This window comes from Phocoena sinus, chromosome 15 (genome assembly GCF_008692025.1).
Source record: "Phocoena sinus isolate mPhoSin1 chromosome 15, mPhoSin1.pri, whole genome shotgun sequence".
NCBI classification, from domain to species: domain Eukaryota; kingdom Metazoa; phylum Chordata; class Mammalia; order Artiodactyla; family Phocoenidae; genus Phocoena; species Phocoena sinus.
The window spans coordinates 22,970,257-22,989,526 of NC_045777.1; the positions used below are offsets into that span (position 1 = coordinate 22,970,257).

The 19,270-nt window shown below is 53.6% G+C and overlaps 1 protein-coding gene across 9 annotated transcripts in view; it reads right to left on the reverse strand.

Annotated features, from left to right (window-relative positions):
* The window catches only part of DLGAP4 (DLG associated protein 4), a 93,222-nt gene that overhangs the window by 32,814 nt on the left and 41,138 nt on the right, over nt 1-19,270 (reverse strand). For 4 of the 9 annotated variants that reach the window (XM_032607127.1, XM_032607125.1, XM_032607128.1 and 1 more), the window contains 3 exons: nt 5,692-6,053; nt 3,107-3,195; nt 2,172-2,584 (listed from right to left, as the gene is read on the reverse strand). In XM_032607127.1, coding sequence (XP_032463018.1) covers nt 2,172-2,584; nt 3,107-3,195; nt 5,692-6,053 — 864 coding nt within the window. Of the gene's footprint in view, nt 1-2,171; nt 2,585-3,106; nt 6,054-6,318; nt 6,571-13,542; nt 13,649-19,270 lie in introns of those variants that run through there. The other 5 variants (XM_032607132.1, XM_032607131.1, XM_032607130.1 and 2 more) reach the window with 5 other exon arrangements.

A 19,270-nucleotide genomic window follows, 5' to 3' on the forward strand; every position in this document is an offset into this window, starting at 1 on the left:
CAGGATCAACTCAGCAGATCCAACATGTGAGTGACAGGAATTTCAGACAGAGAAAACAGAACAAGTGGAAGTGAGGAAATTATTTAAAAAAATTAATTCAAGACTATTTCTGCAAGAAACAAAAGACCTGAGTCTCCACATAAAAGTGGCCTATTAACTACTGGCACAAAGACCCATTCCAGGGCACATCACTGAGAAATTTCATAAGAGAGGTAAAAGTGAAGATCCTAACAGATCCTAACAGCTTCCAGAGATAAAATAATACAAAGGACTGAGACCTGGAATGGCCTCAAACTTTTCATCGCAAGTAATGGAAGCTAAACATAATACGGCCTCCTTAAGATTCTGAGGGAAAGTTACTTTCAACTTTATTTTAATATTTATATATAAATTATATCTATATTTATATACAAAAATAATTTGTATTTACTATTTTCTTTACACCCAGCCAAACTACATGAGGTCTGAATAAAGACATAGTTTCCAAAAATTGATCTCCAACTGAAGGTGTGCTCCCGTAAAGCGAGGGGCTAAAACCAGGAAAGCGGAAGACCACGTTGTCCAAAAAAGCAGGGTGTCCATCACAGTAAAGTAGCCAAGGGCAGCCCCAGGTGACGAAAAGGGAAGTCTCTGGACAGCAGCCTGGCAGCAGGCCCAGAAAGCAAGCTGGCCAGATCAGGGCAGAGGACAGAGGGCACCAGGAAAAATAGGAGATCATGAGATTATCTGATATGTTTGCACACCTGGAAAATAATATTGATGAGGGGCTGGCCAATCTGGTGGAGCATGTGAAAAAAATTACAAATAGGAGCTTAGAAAATAAAGTGTATAAAAAAGTGAGGCAACCATTCATTCTAGGAAAAACAAAATGTATAAGAACATGAAATCATTAATATACTACAAGGCTCTGCAGTGAACAGCATTTACATGCTCATAGCGAACAGAAATATTGGTTGTTTTTTAACCTCAAACTGATGTAATATACAGAGGGTGGGGCACAGGAAGCAGAGGTAACAGAGCTAAATACTGAGCTATTATTATAGTAGAGATCAATACATAATGATTAATTTGAGAGGAAATAAAAGGTAATCCCACTTAAAAATGAAAAAGAAATATGAAGGTAAATACCAGAATACACAGTTGATGAGAGCTGAAAGTGGGGAAGGCTGAGGAAGGGCAGAGGGCTGGATGGTTTCTGTTAGAAGCCATTTAGTGCTCTCTCTGATCCTTGCCTCTGCTCTGATTTTGTAAATACTAGTATTGTAAAAGGTTGTTAGGTATATACCTCACAACAGTTCCCTGCACACCAGTGGGTGTGACATCAAAGCTGGGGACTGGCCTAGAGAGAGTGAAAACAGGGCCTCTGAGTCATCAAGGGGTGGTTTCCTCAGGCCCTGCCCCACCAGGGGTCGGTGGGATGCTGGCTCCATCCCTTCTGGATACTCCGGAGACCTGTACTGCCTGCACGGTCTGTGAAGGGGAGCCATCTAGGGGCCGGAGCTTCCCAGGGGCCTGCCTCCAAACCACCCTTCCCCTGTATCAAACACCTGTGAATCTAGGCTCCCTACATATTTCTAGCTCTTTCTAGAACTATTCTCTAATTTCTCGGGGGAATTTTTGGAAACAGGCATGGTATAGACAGAAGCCTAAGTGGGAAAGTAGATGACTTCTGTCTAACCCATTCATAGTTCTTCACACCCTGCTGAGGTTCACAGTTAGATCCCTGGCGCTTGGTACACAGTAGGTGCTCAATAAGGAGCCGCCAAAGGCATAATTATGGTGCCAACTTTCTGTGTCCGTCACTTCGTCGGGCCCTGAACATGCACCGCCGCATCAGAGGGTAGGATTATCTCCACGTTACAGGTAAGGAAACTGAGGCTCAAGGCACCTGCCCAAGGTCACTTCACTAGTAAGGGAAGAGCTAGGATTCCAACCCGGGGGCTGCTGACCCCACAGCCAGTGCAACTAGCAGCTGCTGCCGTAAATCCTTTCTGGAAAAAGGTTTGGTTGGGTCGGTGGATGGATGGAAGAAAGGAAAGAATGAGAGTAAGGGGTGGAATCACAACCGACCCAGGAAGAGAACCTAAGAACCCCCACCCCCACCTCGGAGGCTGGGGCTGGCACCCGCACCCCTCCCGCCCCGCCCCCGGGGCCGGCCTCACAGCACCCACCTTCTTCAGAGAGGCTGTTCTCTTTGGTCTCCTTGTCCATCTGGCAGCACCAGCCTTCCAGCCGCTCCGTTTCTGCCTGAAGCAGCTTCAAGAACCAGTAGCCGTCCCGGCGGCAGGCACCTGGCTGTGCTGGCTCCGCGGGGGAGCTGGAGGACGTCTCCAGCCAGGGGTCGGGCGGGGGCAGCGAGGATGCCTCTAAGGCAGGGTCGCTGTCGTCTCCATAGGAGAGGTTGCGCTTGATCTGGGCAATCCTGGGGGTCTGCCGGGGGCCGGCATCGATGCTGATGGAGTCGGGGTGTGGGGTGCAGTCCGGGAGGCTCCTCTCAGATGACTTACAGCTCGAGTCGTTGGCATCCTGGGTATCCGAGTCGGTGTCCCGTCGGGAGGACATGCTGTGAGAGGGGGCGCTGCTTCTGTGGGTGCGGGGTGGAGTGGGGTGGGGACAGTAAGGGGTGAGTCACCCAGAGGGCCAGAGACCAGAGGCCACCCCGACCCGGACACACGGGAGACAGAGAAACGGATGCATCGTCTGCTCACCATGCGCCTGAAGCGGGTCCCACAGCCCCCGTCTCATTCTCTGCTCAGCCCCCACCCCGCCCACACGCACACACACACAGACAAGGTCATAAGGTTGCCTGTTTACTGCACTGGGGCCAGGACGCCCACCAACATCAGGGTGCCAGGCCATGTCTCCACCCGGCCTCGGCCCCCGTGGCTGATTAATCTCACAGAGCAAGCGCTCGTTGAGCGAGCACGCCCGCCCGCCCAGCCTCCCACACCTGGGCCACCGCCCGCACCCCAAACCCAGCTCGGTTACTAGAAATCCAGCAAGGAGAAGTGGGTTAGGGAGAGCAGGAGGAGAAGGCGCAGGAGAGGGGAGAGCAGAGGGAGGGAGAGGAGAGGGGAGAGGCAGCCAACACCTCGGTGCCACTTACCGCCAGTCGTCCTCTACCTGAACCCCGATGGACTGGAATTTGGTAGCGGGACTGGGCTCCTCTTTTGGCACCGGCTGAATGCAGTCAACCTTATTGAAGGACAACGACAGCAACGGCACGGAGACAAAGACAAAAATAAAGAACAAACACCACACTTGCTGCTGAAATTCACGTTAGTGGGACGACGCAAACGGACGTGTGGACAGACAGACACGAGGCATGCGGACACTGCACGTGGGCCCGAGGCCAGACCAGGTTAAGCCGGGCACTGCTCATTCGCGCGGAGGCGGGCGGGCAGGTGGGTGGGAGGTGGGATGGGGTGGAGATGACTGGCTTTCCCTACTCTGAGGAGGGTGCCATCACATCGATCGCTTTGGGTCCGTTGTCCTCCGAGAGGTGGGAATCGTTCCTTCTAGTCCTCTCCTTCACACGCATCAGAGAGAAGAAAAAAAAAAAGGACAACGAAAGAGAAAGAAAACACACACACACAAAGCCACAGCCGTTATCTGGTGTAGTTGAAGCGGGGCTGTCTCGAGGCAAAGATCGCTCCCCCAACCCTGCAGGTGAAGGGCAGGCTGGAGGCGCCGGCACTAGGGGCACACCTTGGACAGCAGTTCTGGATTTGAAAGCTGCAACCAAGGCAAGAGCCGGCCAAGTCCCTGGGCCCTATGGAATGCCAGCCCTGGGCCTCGATCACACTTGGCTGAGGCTACCTTCAGCGCTGGATGGGCCAGGGGAGCCACGTGCAAAGCTGGCACTCTTTCTCTATACCAGTGATGCCTTGGGCCTACCTTTCTTTTCCTTGGGCCTACCTTTCTTTTCCGGGACAGAGGTACGTGGCCACAGAGCAGCCAGGTCAGCCCCTCCGCCACCGCTCATGAATGAGGGAGAACACACACTTGACCCAGGGCTCGAGGCACCAAGGGGTGGGACGAGAGTTGTAGGGGTGTCCTTGGAAATAGGAGACTCTCGTCTCTTGGCTTCACAGAGGCCAGGGAGGCTTTCCCGGGCAGGGACTGAGCACCAGGCTCCTCCTTGCCAGGGGGGTGCAGCTGCATTTCTCCTTCAGCAAGAGCCAGCTCAGAGGATGCAATATCACCGGATCTCAAGAAGCTGCCTGGAGAGCATGGAGTGGGGGTGGGGTGAACCCGGGGGAGCAGCCTGGATGGGCCCAAGAGTCAGAGTACTCAGCCCTGTGTGAACTGCCGAGTGAAAGGATCAGGGTGAGTCTAACTCTCTCAGGTCTTCTGGAAAGATAAGAACATCCGGTTTGGCCAAGGAGAGGGTGGGGCTGCCCAAACAAAGACCCTGGGACTAGACTATTTTCTGTATTCCTTAGTCTCTCCTGAGAGCTGTACAGGACAGGGGCCGGACCCCTTATGAGGGAGCCCAGAAAACTGAATAGTCTCTTGGCCAACTTTCTTCTTGTATATGTGCCCAAATTTTTCCTCTCCAAGAGGCAAGTGCAAGAAATCGGCCAGTGAGCCATCTCTGGTCCATTCTGCCCCCCTTTGAGTCCCATGTTCCTTCTGTAATTTTGGTGCTTTGTCATCTACTCGGCCATGCCCCACTGCGCAGGGGTGGCTGGGGAAACGGAGATCCTGTCCAATCTAAGCCACAGTGCACACCAGCTGGACCTCCTTGATCGCCCTCTGGGTTTGGAGGGCCTCTGCCTCCCACAAGCTCTTAGCTCACTGTAGCTGCCCTCCCTCCCTGCCCTGAGTATGCTCCACTTTAGTCTGGATTTAGAGCAACTCTTGAAAGCTGCAAGGCAGGGCCCAAGTTTTCCCCACTCAGCTAACAGCAGGCAGATTACTGATGTTAAGTGCATGCAGGAGGTGCAGTGAAGCAGTGGAGGGGAAGCTGGCGCACCCTGCCCTGCTGTGTGCCCTGGCCATGGACGCACAGTGAGCCTGGCTTCCTGAAGGGTCTGCTGGCTTTGGCCACTTGGTCCCGGGGAATTATCTGCCTGGATCCTTTCTCACAGAGGGATGCACTGGGACCGACATACCACTTCTCAATCTGACATGGGCCTGGCACCTCAAGCAACCTACCTGTCCCCAAGGCCCGAGAGGGCTCTGGGCAAAGTTCCCCTTGAGCAACCCCCAAGGCTCCAGGGCCCTGAGTCCTGGGCCCCTGGCCCTCGGCGTCTACGCTCCACGCTGCTCCCACCGCCAGGCGGGGCTGTGGCCTCCGCACCGGAGCTGACCTTGGATCAGAGAACTGTTAGGCCAGTCCCGCCTCCCACGCGTCAGCTGCCAGGGCAAAGGGTGGAGTGAACATACAGACAGTGGACAGGCAAACAGTGGACAGGAGATGGCTGGCTGAGTGTAACTACATTCACTGGGACAACCCATCGTTGGAGCAGGGACACCTGCCCACAGCTTGCAGAGCCCGCAGCATGTTCGGGCGAACGTGAGGAAGACGTGACTATGGGTGGAATTTGGTCTGGCCACTTGGGGCCGACCCCCCAGAACAGACAAACCACCTTTGCCCAAGAGACCTAGTGGGCCTCCACCAGATGTAATTACACGCAGGCAGGTGCACGGCGTGGGCCGAGGACAGAGTGCGAAAGGGGCCCCTACTTGTATTCCTATAGACGACAGTTTCCTTTTGGGAATGGCCTCAGGGTGGGATTCGGAGCTGGTCAGCGTCCCTTGTTCGCTCTTCAAAGCTGCATGTTTTGGGGGTGGCTCAGGGACCTCGGGGGCTGGGGTGACTCCGCCCCGTGTCACACTGGGCGGTCGGGTACTGCTGTCCAGGCTGTCCGACGAGTTGCTCAGGCCGGACTGGCTCGTCACTTCGCTCTTGTGGTCCTGGCTGTCCAGGTAGGTGTCCTGGGCAGACTCAGTGCTGCTCTGGACCGTGACGGAGATGAACGGCTTCGATGTGGTGCGTGGAGGGACCGGTGGCGGGGTCTTCTTATACGCCACTAGGCATGATGAACCTGCAGATGGGTGAGAGGAGGGCAGGAGAGAAGGTGAGGCCCCCGCCCTCTCGAGCCCCTTTCAGGGCTGAGGCTCTACCTGACCTGACCCTAGCTCTGGCCTCGGTGAGGATTTCTGGAGCAGGAGAATGGGGGTCAGACACAGCAATGACCAAGACAGACACAGGCCCTGCCCACCTTCATGCTGAGCCAAGGCCAAGCCTAGTGGGGGATGCCCACATGGACCAAACACACCCTCCACCTGAGTCCCACACAAAGGTCTTACCCGTCCGGGGCATGGGCTGGATGGTGACAGCAGAGTGACGGTCAGGACAGCTAAGGGATGGTTAACCTCACTTGTCCTCAAGCTCACCGAGAGACCTACCACTCCCCTGCCCAGGTCTTTTCCTCCTACCCTACCTTCCCTCCACCCTTGTTTCCTCTGCCTGGATGCCCTCTCCCTGTCTGGTCAGAGACCAACACATCCTTCAGGGCTCAGCTGTCCTTCCCCACATCTTGCCATTCCCACCCCACCCCTCACCTTGTTATGTGAAAACCCCACACACCAGTCTACCTCCCCCAAGACTCCATCACGCCCGGTCAGACTCTCTGTTCTCCACCAAGATTCAGGGAACCAGGACCCGCCATAGGTGGGAGTTGGTGTCTCAGAGTCCCATTCTGAATCTGGCCCAGGGCTGGCCCACAGCAGGCTTCGTAAACGCTGAACTTTTTGTTCTGAAACAGGAGGTGCTTTTCAAACAGCAGTAGCTACTTGCTGTGAGGGGCTGGGTCACATCCAGCGGCTTTTCTCAGCATCTTAACTCCAACTGCCCTTTCCCCAGTGAGGACTGAAATGAGCCTCTCCCCGGGTGAGGCCCGGGCCAGAAGAGGAGCCAGAGGAGTGGCTTTAAGCCTTGCCTTCAAGGGACTGCCAATCACAGTGATGGTGATGGCTCAATGGAAACCCTCAAAATGAGGCCCAGTGCCACAGGGGCAGTGACAAGGCACAGCAGAATCCATTCATCTGCTCCTGTGAGATATCACTACGCAAACATCAGAATGACCAAAATAAAAACCGGTGACAACACCAAATGTTGACGAGGATGTGGAAAACTGGAATCACTCATTCACGGCTGGTGGGAGTATACAATGATAAAACCATGGAAAAGTAAACATGCAATCACCATACAACCCAACAAGTGCACCTTGGGCATTTATCCCATAGAAATGATAACACATTCACAAAAAACTTATATAGGAATGTTCATGGCAGCTTTATTTGATATAGGCCAAAGTGGAAACAAGCTCACCGAGAGACCTACCACTCAATGGGTGAATGGCTGTGATGCGCCCAGACCACGGAACACCACTCAGAAACAAAAAGAAATGAACCACTGATACAAGCAACTACTTGGATGAATCTCAAGTGAATTACACCGAGGGAAAAAGCAATCTCAAAAAGTTACAAACCACATGATTCTATTTATAAAGCATTCTTGAAATGACCTAATTATAGAGATGGGAACAGATTAGTGGTTGGTGGGGAGACTAGGGGGAGAGAGTGATGGGGAGGCTGGAGGGACTTGGTTATACAGGGGCGACAGGGAGGACCCCGGATGGGAGTTCTATATCTTGACTGTGGTGGTGGATTCATGAACCTACACATGCAGTGAAACTGCATCAAACTAAAAAACCACAAGGTGATACAAGTGAAAATGGTGAAATCTGAGTAAGATTGGTGGGTTGTACCTATGTCAATATTTGGGTTATGATAATTATACTACAGTTTTGCAAGATTTTTCCATTGAGGGAAACCAGGTAAAGGGTACGTAGGATCCCTCTGTATTATTTCCTACAACTGTATGTAAATTATATACAATTACCTAACAATAAAAAATGTAATATAAAAAGCCCATCCATCTGTTTGTTCACCTGATAGACGTGTATTAAGCCAGGCCCTGTACTGGGGTCCAGGAAAGCTAGGAGCCCCATCAGCAGAGAAACAGCCGTGACACAACTACTTCAACAGCAATAGAGGCCACAGTAGAAAAGCCCAGGAACTGGGAGCCGTGTCTTGTGCTTGACCTAGTCTGGGTGACCAAGTGCTCTGGGAGCTCAGAGCCAAGAGCACTGTTCCTCCTCTGTTCAAAATTTCCCAGTTCTGCTCAGGGATCCCCCCAGACAGACACACCCACAGTCTCTGACTCCCCAACCCAAGAAGGGTGGTGCAGGGGCAGGAGGCGGGGCTTCGGTCTGCGGGAGAAGGACCCTCCAGGGCCCTGCCCCGTGGAAAGGAACAGGCCTGCTCTGGAAGATGAGCTCCTGTGTTCAGCTGGTTGTAAGGCACAGGCTGACAGCCGAAAGCTGGGCCGCTTACTGAGCTGTGCTCAGCAGCTTTATGGCTTTGTAATTCACACCTCACGGTGACTCTGTGAGGTGGGGATATGATTATGCCCATTTTAAAGATGTGGCACACGAGGCTCAGAAAGTTAGATAACTTGCCCAGAGTTGCCAACAGCAAGTGACAACCACATCTGTTCGGCTGCACAGCCCAGCACACTCCACTCCCCGGGCCTCAGGCCTCCCCCCACCTTTGCTGGGCTGGGGCTGCAGGTGTCTGAGGCTTTCACTGACCACTTTGCCCCTCAGCATCCTGCTGGACTCTGGAGCCAGTGTGCAGGGGCACATCCAAGCTGAGACCTGACAGCTGGAGGAGGAGGGGCAGGAGCCAGGGGCCTGGCTTCCAGGCCCCGACAATGCCTCACCGAAGTCCCTGTCCCCCAGTGAACTTTTTAGTACCTTTATCTGTTCAGTGGGGGTGGAGGAGTTCTAACAGCACACCGTATTCACATAGCTCTTGACTAACTCACAGCATTTTCCCATTTATGCTCTCATTTTAGGGTAAGTATGGAGGCTCCCCTCACTGTGACCGAAAGGGAGACTCCTGCTAGGAATCCCTCCTCCCCATTGCCTGAAATTCTACCATTTGAGAGTCATTCCTTTGGTAGTGAGGATCCGAAAGCCAGAAGGCAGCAGAGAACCAGACAAGCCTGAGTTCAGACCCCAGCTCTGTCATATACCAGTTGCGTGGCCACAGGGAGTGATTACATAGGCTACATCACAGAGGTCAAGGCTCAGACAGCCCAGTGCTGGCGTGGCTCTGACTAGTTTCTGGTACAGAGGGAGACAGGCCTAGAGGACAGGGGGTGAGCCAAAATTTTACCACTCCCCAGACACTGGTGGGGAGGCTGGACTGGTTCTCTGACCAGCCAGGGGCAGTCTCCCCCAAGAGCTGGACACGTAGAGAAGCCCGTTGAAGCCCATGACCACCAGAGCCCAGCAGAGACACGACTCATTGGGGATTTCAGGATTTGTTTGTCTGTTTGGCCTAAATATCCCAAGAAAGATTCAGTGGAGTCTTCTGCCCCAGATTAGAAAAGCAAAGCCCTAATCTGCTCAAAATGTTTAAGGGGGGGAATATGCCCCTAAAGGGGGTGGCAGTGAGCATGAGGACCCAGAACTGGGCTCTAAGCCTGGCGGAGGCCGTGTGACCCCAGTCAGGGTCCTTGTCCCCACCTGCGGTGGGGCTAACACTGGCCTGGAGGAGTCAGTCTGTGCAGGGACCTGCCCCACCCAGGAGATAATGTGACTGTCCAAGGGTCTGGACAGAGGACTAACCCTCCAGCCTCTCTCTCAGGGTTGTGTAGGCCAGAGTCCTGCTGACGCAGCCACTCATTAGAGAGAAAGTGAACTAGAAGGAGGCCAGGCCAGATGGCCAGAAGTGAAAGAAGAAAAAGTAAACTCATCTTGGATTCTCTATGTCTCCTGGGGCACAGGTGACAGCCAGACAAGCGGTGTGACTAATGGAGAGGATTTCGGGGCATCTCTCAGCTGTGAGCACTGTCCCCCCCAGGGCAGGGGGATGGGGCCCGAATCCACAGGACAGCTCTCATTTCACAGGCGTGAAATGCCAAGAAACATAGGCCAACACCTCCCCCAGCCCCTTCCAATGTGGCAATCCAGGCAGTCTGTGTTCCTCACGCCCACCACACTTCCTCCCACCTCGGGGCCTTTACACAAGCTGTTCTTTCTGCCTGGAAGGCTTCTCTCAGAACCTCACGTTTCAAGTGTCACTTCTTCTAGGAGGCCTCCCCTGACTGCTCCCTACTCTCCCATCACTCAGGATCTCCATCAGAGCGCCCATCACATTTGTCATCAGCTCAGCGAGGCATTTACTTGTTGATGGTTACAGGTCTGAGGCGGCTGGGGGCTCTGTCTGTCTTGGCACAGCAGGTCGTGTCCCGGGCCCAGGGTAATCTCTCAAGCATAGAAAGCTCTCAATAAATATTTGTTGAATAAGAAGAAGAACCTCATCATCGCTACAAAAACCCCTCGGTTGCCAAAAATCAAGATTTAGCCATAGTGAAGGCTCTCAACACTTTAGAACCCAAGGTTCTAGTCCCATCTCAAATTTGGAGCCCTTGCTGTTTGGTCCCACCCACCCATCCCTACAGCCTCACCTCCTGCCCTCCCACCCACTCAGCATGCCCCTTCCAGCTTCACAGAACCCACACACCCTTCGCAAACACACCACACTCTTCAGGCGCCAAAGCCTTTGCACGTGCACCGTTTCTGCCGGAACCCCTCTGCGCATCCTTCATGCTTCCTGTCCTCCGGCCAGTCCCTCCACTCTCAGCCCTTTCTGGCCCAGGCAGAGTCCGACCCTCTCCTCTGGAGCACTCAGGGCTGTGGCCAGGTCTCCGACTGAGCGTGTGTCCCATGCGGGTCAGCAGCCGGCCCCCAGTCCAGAGGGTGCACAACCATCATTTGCCAATTAAACCTTAGAGGGAAGCAAGTGCCCCCGAGACCCAAGATGTTGGCCCGGCCAGGATGTAACTGCGGTCCTCCCTGCCCTGGGGAGATATTCTATGTGCCACAATTTACACCAAAATGGCATATGGGTCCAACTCTCTGTCCATTCATTCTTGGAAAACTTTCAGATTTGCCCAGGAAGCTTGGGGGTGAACATCACTCCAGGGTGACTGTCTCCTCCAGCTGGTCCTTGTGCATATTTTTAAAGATCCTGAGTGACACATCACTGAGACACAGCATTGTCTGCACATTGCACAGCTGTGCCCGGGGGCTGCATGCTTCCCTGCCCTCACCTTGGCCATGCCGGTCCATCACGCCAAGGCTCAGACAGAAGCTGGTTGTGTGATGCCACCTGCCCCCGGCCCCAGACATCCAGCCCAGCCTCCCTGCCCCACTGTGCACAAGTCCTTGCTTCTTCTAAGTAGAAGCTCCCTCTGTCTCATTTCCGCCTTCTGCCCTAGATTTTATCCTGCAAACTCTATTTTTCAGGTCAGAATGAATTTGTTTCCACATCTTGCTTTTTTAATGTCAAGGTGTATAAGATGGCCAATCAGAGCTTCAGGTGCTCAGAGTACTGGCTGTGGCTCCATTTCCCCAGCAGCCCCAGCATGATAGCCTCCTGCAAGTGCCTTGGAGGCCCAGCCTAGTCCTCATGTCTGCTGGCTCCCAAGGGCCCGAGCTTGGCAGGGGTGCTGAAGGAGAAGCAGCCTAAACAGTGTAGGAGCCATGGCTGCAGGCTTTACATAAGAGGCAGCGGACCCATGCAAGACCCCACGTGAATGGAGCTGGCCTCAGAGCCAGAACCCCCTAAACTCCTTTGCTGACTCTGCCCGGCTTGTCGGAGGAAGGGCTGAGAGCCTGTAAGAGCCCTCCTTCTCTCACCCAACAAGTAACCGGTCAAACCACGCAGCTAAATCGGGGAGCTCACTTGTGTGCTACGGTTAAAGCAGAACTCACGGCTCCCGCCCACCTAGCCTCAAATTCCTCCCTCCTTCCCTGTTTCTTCCCCCAAAGCAGGGAAAGCTGGGAGAGAATTCCAAGGACCTAAGTCAGGATCGGGGACAGACTGACCTCTCAGAGCCACTTTCCTGCCGACGGCCCATGTGTCCTCTACTTTCCCCCTCTGCCAGCCTGGAAACCACCTCCCTCACTGTACCTTAAGAGTAACAACATCAAACTTCAATTGCAAATGCCAGCAAGAAAGACTGGCAGCACCTCTTACCCCAGCATCCTCCTGGGGCTCCTCCCCACTGCCCACAACCAGGGGCTCCCTACCTGCCTCCCCATCCTTCCCTTCTCCCCCCCTCTAGAGCCAGCCTCCCCTAGACGCCCCACACCGCCGCTCCCTGGCCCCTCACCCTCCTATCTTACCTTTCCTGTCCCTCTTCCACCCTGGCCAATGGGCCACTTGAGGAATCCCATCACGCCACTGCTTTGAAACCTTCCGATGGTGCCACCACCCACCCAGTGGAAGTGGAACAAGCCCTTCAGTGGGGGCACTCAGGGCTTCCAGAATCTGTACCTGCCTCAGACCCCAAAGTCCACAGGAGCCAAGAGGTTACAAAGGTGTCTGGGAAAGACGAAGCCACAAAGCTTAGGGAGTCCGGCCACACCCTTGGAGCCCTGCCCAGAAGGGGTGCACTCAGGACGCCCTCCTGTTGGTATCAGTGCCAAAGTTAACAGTGCTACTGAGCAAGCACTCCATCTACACTCAGTCCTCACTCTTCTTGATTCTGTATCTGCGAATCTGCCTACTTGCTAAGACTCATACTGGTGGGGCTTTTTTCGCAGCCACGAGCAGAACCTGAAAATCTGAGTTTCCCAACACACAGGTTCCCAGCTGAGGCTGAACAAGGCAACACTGCCTTCTTGTTTCAGCTCATACTGTAAACAGGCACCCTTTTCCTGGTCTATTTAGTGCTGTGCTTTCACATTTTTGTGTGTTTTTTTGTTGGTGGTGATTTCTCTGCTTGAAATGGCCCCCAAGTATAGTGCTGAAGTGTTGTCCAACGTTCCTAAGTGCAAGAAGGTTGTGATGTGCCTTATGGAGAAAACACGTGTGTCAGATAAGCTTTGCTCAGGCTTGAGTTACAGTGCTTAGATCAGTGTTAATAAATCAACAATATGTTAAATAAGGCATCTTTAACAGCAACCTTGGTGGTTTGTGCTGGTAGCAGGTAGAAACGCAGGGACTCTGCATTTCCCATAGGAGCAATGGTTCAGTATTCACTAATTCAGTGTTTGTGAGACATTATGGATGTGAGCACCATGAATAATGAGAATGGATTGTACTTTGGCCAGATGAACCCTCAGAAAAGATATGTGAGGTAGGTTTCTCACTGCCCTGTTTTCCAGGTGAGGCTCAGAGAGGTGGGGAGACTCGCCCAAGCTCACCTTCTAGCCAGGCAGTGTTGGGGCCAGGGATTGAACCCAGGCTGCCTGAAGCCTGACCCCTACCCTATGTCCCGCCCACTGTGCCAACTCTGTAAGGGTCATGTAGAGGCAACAGCCTTGAACATGTTAGCTGTTTCACCCAGAAAATGGGGTGTGACTCCCAATGTGCTCTGAGTAGAATTCAAAGAGATGGCTGACATGAAGATGTTTGTAATGCTGGGGTGGCCCCTATGATTCCACTTACCACGGTTTCTCGATGAAGGAGAGAGTGATCACCTTTTGGGGGACAGCTGAGGACCTTTCTGGAAGACATGAAGGTTGACTGGGTCCGGCAGGATGGACCAGAGTCACTGAGGGGCAAGGAGATGCAGGGCTTTCAGGTGGAGGGATGCTCCGAGCAAAGGAGCGGGGCAGCACAGCCCAAGGCGTGGGAAGACAGATTTGAGCAGGGCATGGCTCGGCAAAGTGGCATTTAGGTAATTTAGCTGGTGAAGGGAAGCCAGGGAGGCCTGAGAGAGGGCTGCCTCTTCTCGGACAGGGTCCGTGGCTTCCTGGGGCTGCTTGGACACCGGGAACGGTGGTATCTTCTTCCTGCCCACAGCATCCCTCACAAAGTCCCTCCAAACTGGCCTGCAGTCAGAGGATGTACAGCACGTGGACCTGACTGCAGCTGGAAGGGCGCATTGCCTCCTTTCTCAATAGCCCGGCACACCAGGCAGCTCTGTGTGAGGTGCCAAGGCCATCTCAAGCTCAGTGTGTCCAGAATGAATCTGAGCCTCTCCTCCCCGCCATCGGCCTTGCTCTTCTAAAGAGGGGACCCCCACGCACTCCATCACACACTCCAGAAGCCTGGGGAGTCCTGCCCCCTGCTTCCCAGGCCTCCCCCATCTGTAAGGCTTTGCCCCTCCCCCACAAAAGCACATGTCACAGAGCCGGGCTTCTCTCGACCCCACCACCCTGGTCTAGGTTTCCACTTTCTACCCTCTGGCCTCCCTGCTTTGTCAGTGATCCAACTCACCCACACTCACTCTCCAGAAAGCAGCCTGAGGAGTTTTTTTAAAGTACAAATTGGATTAATGCTTCCCATTTCTAAAGCTTTTTAAAGGCTCCCCACTCCATGAAGTTGCCCACCTTGGCCTACTACAGGCACTGACCCCTTCTCCAGCCTCAGTTCCTGCACTTTCCCCTTGCTGATTCCATTCCAGTCACACTGCTATTCCTCAAACACTCCAAGCATGCGCCGACCTCAGGGCCTTTGAACCTGCTGTTTCCCTGTCTGAGATGATCCCCACCCCCCACCTCTGCACACCTACTCCTTCCCATCCTGCTCTCATCTCTGCTTCCCACTCAAGTCTCAGCTCAGGGGTCATGCCCTCAATGAGGGCCTCCCAGACCACCCTGTCTAAAGTTGCTGTTCTTCCTTTGAGGATCCTGTTTATTTCATCGAGCACTGATCAACTTACTGGTTCACTTGTCTTTTGTCTCTCTCCCCTACCAGACAGAGATCCCGAGTATCTAATGTAGATTCCTGAGGGTGGGGACCCTGAATACCTTATAGAATTAAGATGCTTTCCCAGCACCAGGCCCGATACATGGCTGGGCTCAGTAAGTATTTATTGAATTAATGAACAACCCCCTATTTGACAGTTGGGTAGACTGAAGCTCAGGGAAGAATGATTTACTCCTGACTCTGAGTCGGAATCTAATGGCCAGTGCGAGCGCTTTGAAAAGCTCCCTTCAGGTCAGCCCCCAACACACACACACACACACACACACACTACAGGAGCACAATCTGGTGGGAGGTAAAGCTTGGAGCAGCTCTGCTTGAAGTTCGGCAATGAAGCTGTGGGAACGAGAGCTCAATAAACCCTAAGCACTGGGCATCAGAAACAACTTGAAAAATAACCATTTCTGAAAGGTGGCAGAGAAAGAAAGCAAGCAGTGCTTCCGGCAACATCTTCCAGGCAAGGCATATCATATGTACAGATTTAAAAGAATCATGACTGAGTGAGTCCTGGGCCAGGTACTACTTTATTCCAGACACAGGCCTGGGAGGGGAGATAATCATCACTGATGTTTTATAGATGAGAGAACAGGCTTTTAGCTTTTAACAGTGGCCGTGCTCTGTGAGGCTGTGGTCGACTGTGTACCTTGCACAGGGTCTAATCCTTTCTGGGCCTTCGTTTCCCCAGCTAAGTGGGTTGGCCTTGAATGGGCATCACGAGTTTAAACGTCTACAGGAGACCATGCATGTAACCCCTCTGGCCCACAGCTGTCACGTGGAAGACCTGGGTGAGAGAAGCCAGAAATCTGGCCTTAAAAATAAATAAATAAAACCTCTAAATTTAAAAGTGGAGTTAGTTAATTCTTTTAAAAATGGAGCTAGTCAATTCTAAGTTTTAAAAAACACTGGGCAGGTACGTGCCTGCCTGCTAACGTGGCCCATGGCACACAGGTTTGTGACTGCTGGAACAGCTGTCCTCAGGCCTCCTTGCTCCTTCTGGAGCTCCAGCCCCTCTCCCCCTGCTCCCCGGGAAGCCGGTCCACTAGAACCTCCCCCTTGGAAAGGCAGGAGACCCTTGGGAACCTTGAAATCGAGGCAGCAGGAGGCCCTTCTGGTGGTGGTGTCTCAGGTCTGTTGGGCAAAAGCAGAGAAGCCCCTTCTGGTCGGCAGGCCAGTTCTGCTTGCAGGCTCTTGGCACCAGGGCACACGTGGCGGGAGAGCCCCATCCAGAGCACAGATGGCCGCCCCCCTTCATGGGCCTGTAGCAGCTGCCTGAGAGGGACCAGCTTGGTTGCTGGGACAACACCCTTCGCCCCCTCCAGAGACAGCTGCTCCTTAGAAGCCCTGTTCACACACCAGTTGGGGTCAAAGGTATGAGGTGGCTCTGTCCTGACATGTTCAGGCCAGAGGTGCTGGAGGACAGGGTTAAGCAATGCCCTCCAGATGGACCCACAATTCAGGTCAGCTGATTCTCTGAGGACAGGAAGTTGCCGGTCAGGAGCCTTCACAAGCTCCCGGGCATCTCCCGACTGAGGGCTGGCCGTGAACTGGCCTAGCATGAAAAGCTTTAACTGTATTGGCTCATCAACTCTTCACCAGGCCTATCACTCCCACTTCAAAGAGGAAAAAAGTGAGGCCCAGAGAGAAGTGAACAGCCCCAGGTCACACAGCCAGGATTTGAGCTCAGGTTTTCTGATTCCAGAGCCAGCACTTGTAGCTGCTGCTTCACCACACTGACCAGGGCTGGAGTTAGGTGCACTTAGCAGGGCCTGGCTGAGATTCTGGCCAGGCCAGTTTCCCAGTCAGGACCCTAATCTTGGGTCCTCATGCAGGGTTTGGCGATATCCTCTGCGTGGGTTAGATGGTGGCTGCCTCTGGCTCTGCTGGCCATGGGGTCAGAGGCCTGGTGCCCCTGGACCAGAACCCCAGCACGTGGAAGAAAAAGGTGGCCCGCTCTGCCTGTGATCACTGCCACCCACCGCCCTTCCTCAGGCCCTTTTCTTCTGGATGTGCAGTCCTGGACACTCTGACCCTCCACCAGAAACACCAGAACCCCTGATGTGGTTTCCCAGTCACTCAGGACTTCCCCAGTTTGGCTAAATCTCACTACAGCCTCAAGGCAGAGCCCAAAGAGGTGAGGCCACTCGTCCCAGGTCACAAAGCTGGCTGATGGGGTACTGGGACTGGAACAAGGATGTGTAAACCTCTAAATTCTAGGGTCCGAGGAGATAGTAATTCCAGTGACTTTCAAACCAGGTTCTGGGGGCCCTCAAGAGGGCCTGGGGAGGCTTTTTGACTCCCACCCCCCGCCAGGGCCCTCAGAGCACCTCCATTTTCTTTTTTTCCTCCATATGGTATTTTGGGATCCACCGGACTAATTCAACCTCCTCATAGTACAAATGAGGAAACTGAGGATCAGAAAGGCAAATGTACTCCCTGAGGATCAGGTGGCAGAGCAGGGACCTTGCCTGGGGCTCTGAGTGTGGGTGTGTTCCCTCTGGCCACCTGACTCCCAGCCTGGAGACCACCAGCCCTAGGCATTCAGGGAGGCACCCGCGTGTGGCTGAGCCCCACCTCCTCCAGCCCGACCAGGGGACCCCAGACGGCATGCTGTTTCTCAAAAAACATTTCCACGAACACTGCGACCATAATCCAGTAAGCAACCTGTCAGGCAACATTCACCCCTCGCCGCCTGTTCTGTGCTGGAGTCTGCTGCAAATGTCCTTTTATCTATCCCCAGAGACCTGCCGGCAGAGTTGGCTCTGCTGGCAGCTCTGCTGAGGCCCCTATCCTACCCCTCAGGATACCTTACTACCCCCACCCCTGGGAGTCCAAGCTTGAAAGAGACGCCAGCTTCCAAGCAGCAGTTCCTGCATCATGATTTTCTCATACATTAAAGCTATAAACACTAGTAGGGAGTGCTGATGAGCAGAAGATGGCCAGAGTTACAGGGCTGCTATGGTGGTTCCAGTCCAAGACAAAAACTTGATGTGTACAGCCCCTGTCTGGCCTGGTGGAGGAGTCGGGGGTGGAGAATCCAAGATTTGGCTTTTCAAATACTATTTGACTTTTCAAATACTGGCTCTAGCACGTGGACCTTGTTGTGGTCTTTCTAAGGCCCTAAGGTCCCAGGAGCCCAGCCTGGGAAGTACTACTTAGAAGAAAGAGCCTCAAAAACCACCCTCACCTCTGGAGGGCTGATGTCGAACCCTAGTAATGGGTCACAAAAGCCTAGCTTTCTACAAGCTGTCACAGGGGCCCATCTCCAGTGTGCAAAGCCAGACACCGCCAGGCCCTGTGCACCTCGACTGCTGGCCTCTTTCATTGTTCTGAATGACCAAGCGGATCCCAGAATAGAAAGACGGTGTTAACAGGCTCATTCACTGTGCCTGCAGTGACAGGTGGCATATCGGGTGTCAGAACCCGGAGCCAAGAATCCTGGGCGGCCAAGAGATGGTTTGAAATGAACAGAGCAGAAGTGAATGGGGAAAACCGTGAGTTCAGCTCAGGTCAGCCCAGGCCAGGTCGCCTTCCCTGGTGCCAGGCCTGGGGACAGGGACAAGGGCCCAGTCCTCAGAGCTTATATTAAGATTTTGAGTTCAGGACCCCAACTTGGACAATTACACAGAAAACAGACACGTGGGAAAATGTCTTAGCGACTCTAGTTGATCACAGACACGGTCTGAGGCTACACTGACAGAGAAGGTGCAGGACCAGGGAGGGGGCAGCCCCACTGAACTCTGGATAATGTTGTGGGTACTGTTGGCGATTCTGGACAAGGGACACTGCCAAACTGGAGCCCGATGAGAAGGGGGCAATCGCACAGGGAGAAGTCTCTAATCCATCCTCCCATTACGACAAGTAGGCCACGCACTGGGCTCTGGGTGGGCACTAGGGACCCACCCAGTGTTAGTAGTCCTCAGACCTCAAGAAACTCACAATAAAGTAAAACTCCACCGACTGGGCGTAGCCACAGGGACTACTGCAGGAGAAAGCCTGGGACTGACTGAACAAGAGTGCTGCGACTGACTGGTGACGTCTGTCACAGATTTGCCACAGATGGGGTGTGACGCACATGCGCCATGAGCCATGCCTAGTCTAACACAAGGCAGGAGGTGCTTAGAGAGACGGGAGTGGTAGCCTGGAAAAGAGGGGATTCAGAAGGGCATGGCTACTGTCTTCAAATACCTAGGAGACTGTCACATACATTGTCCATGTGGTCCAGGTCATTACAGCACAACCAGAGGGGTGACAGGAAGGTGGGGGTTAAGGGGGAGCAGGTTTTGCCTCATTATAAGGAGGCAGTTTCTAAGGGGCAGAGCTGCCTAGGAGGTGATCAGCTAGGCTAGACACAGGCACGATGGATGCAGGGAGGGGCTCAAGCCCCCGCGGGTGACCTTTAGGATTCCTTCCAGGCCTGAGATGTTTCCTCTTTTCTCTGCCTTCCTACTTCACACTCAGTAATGGA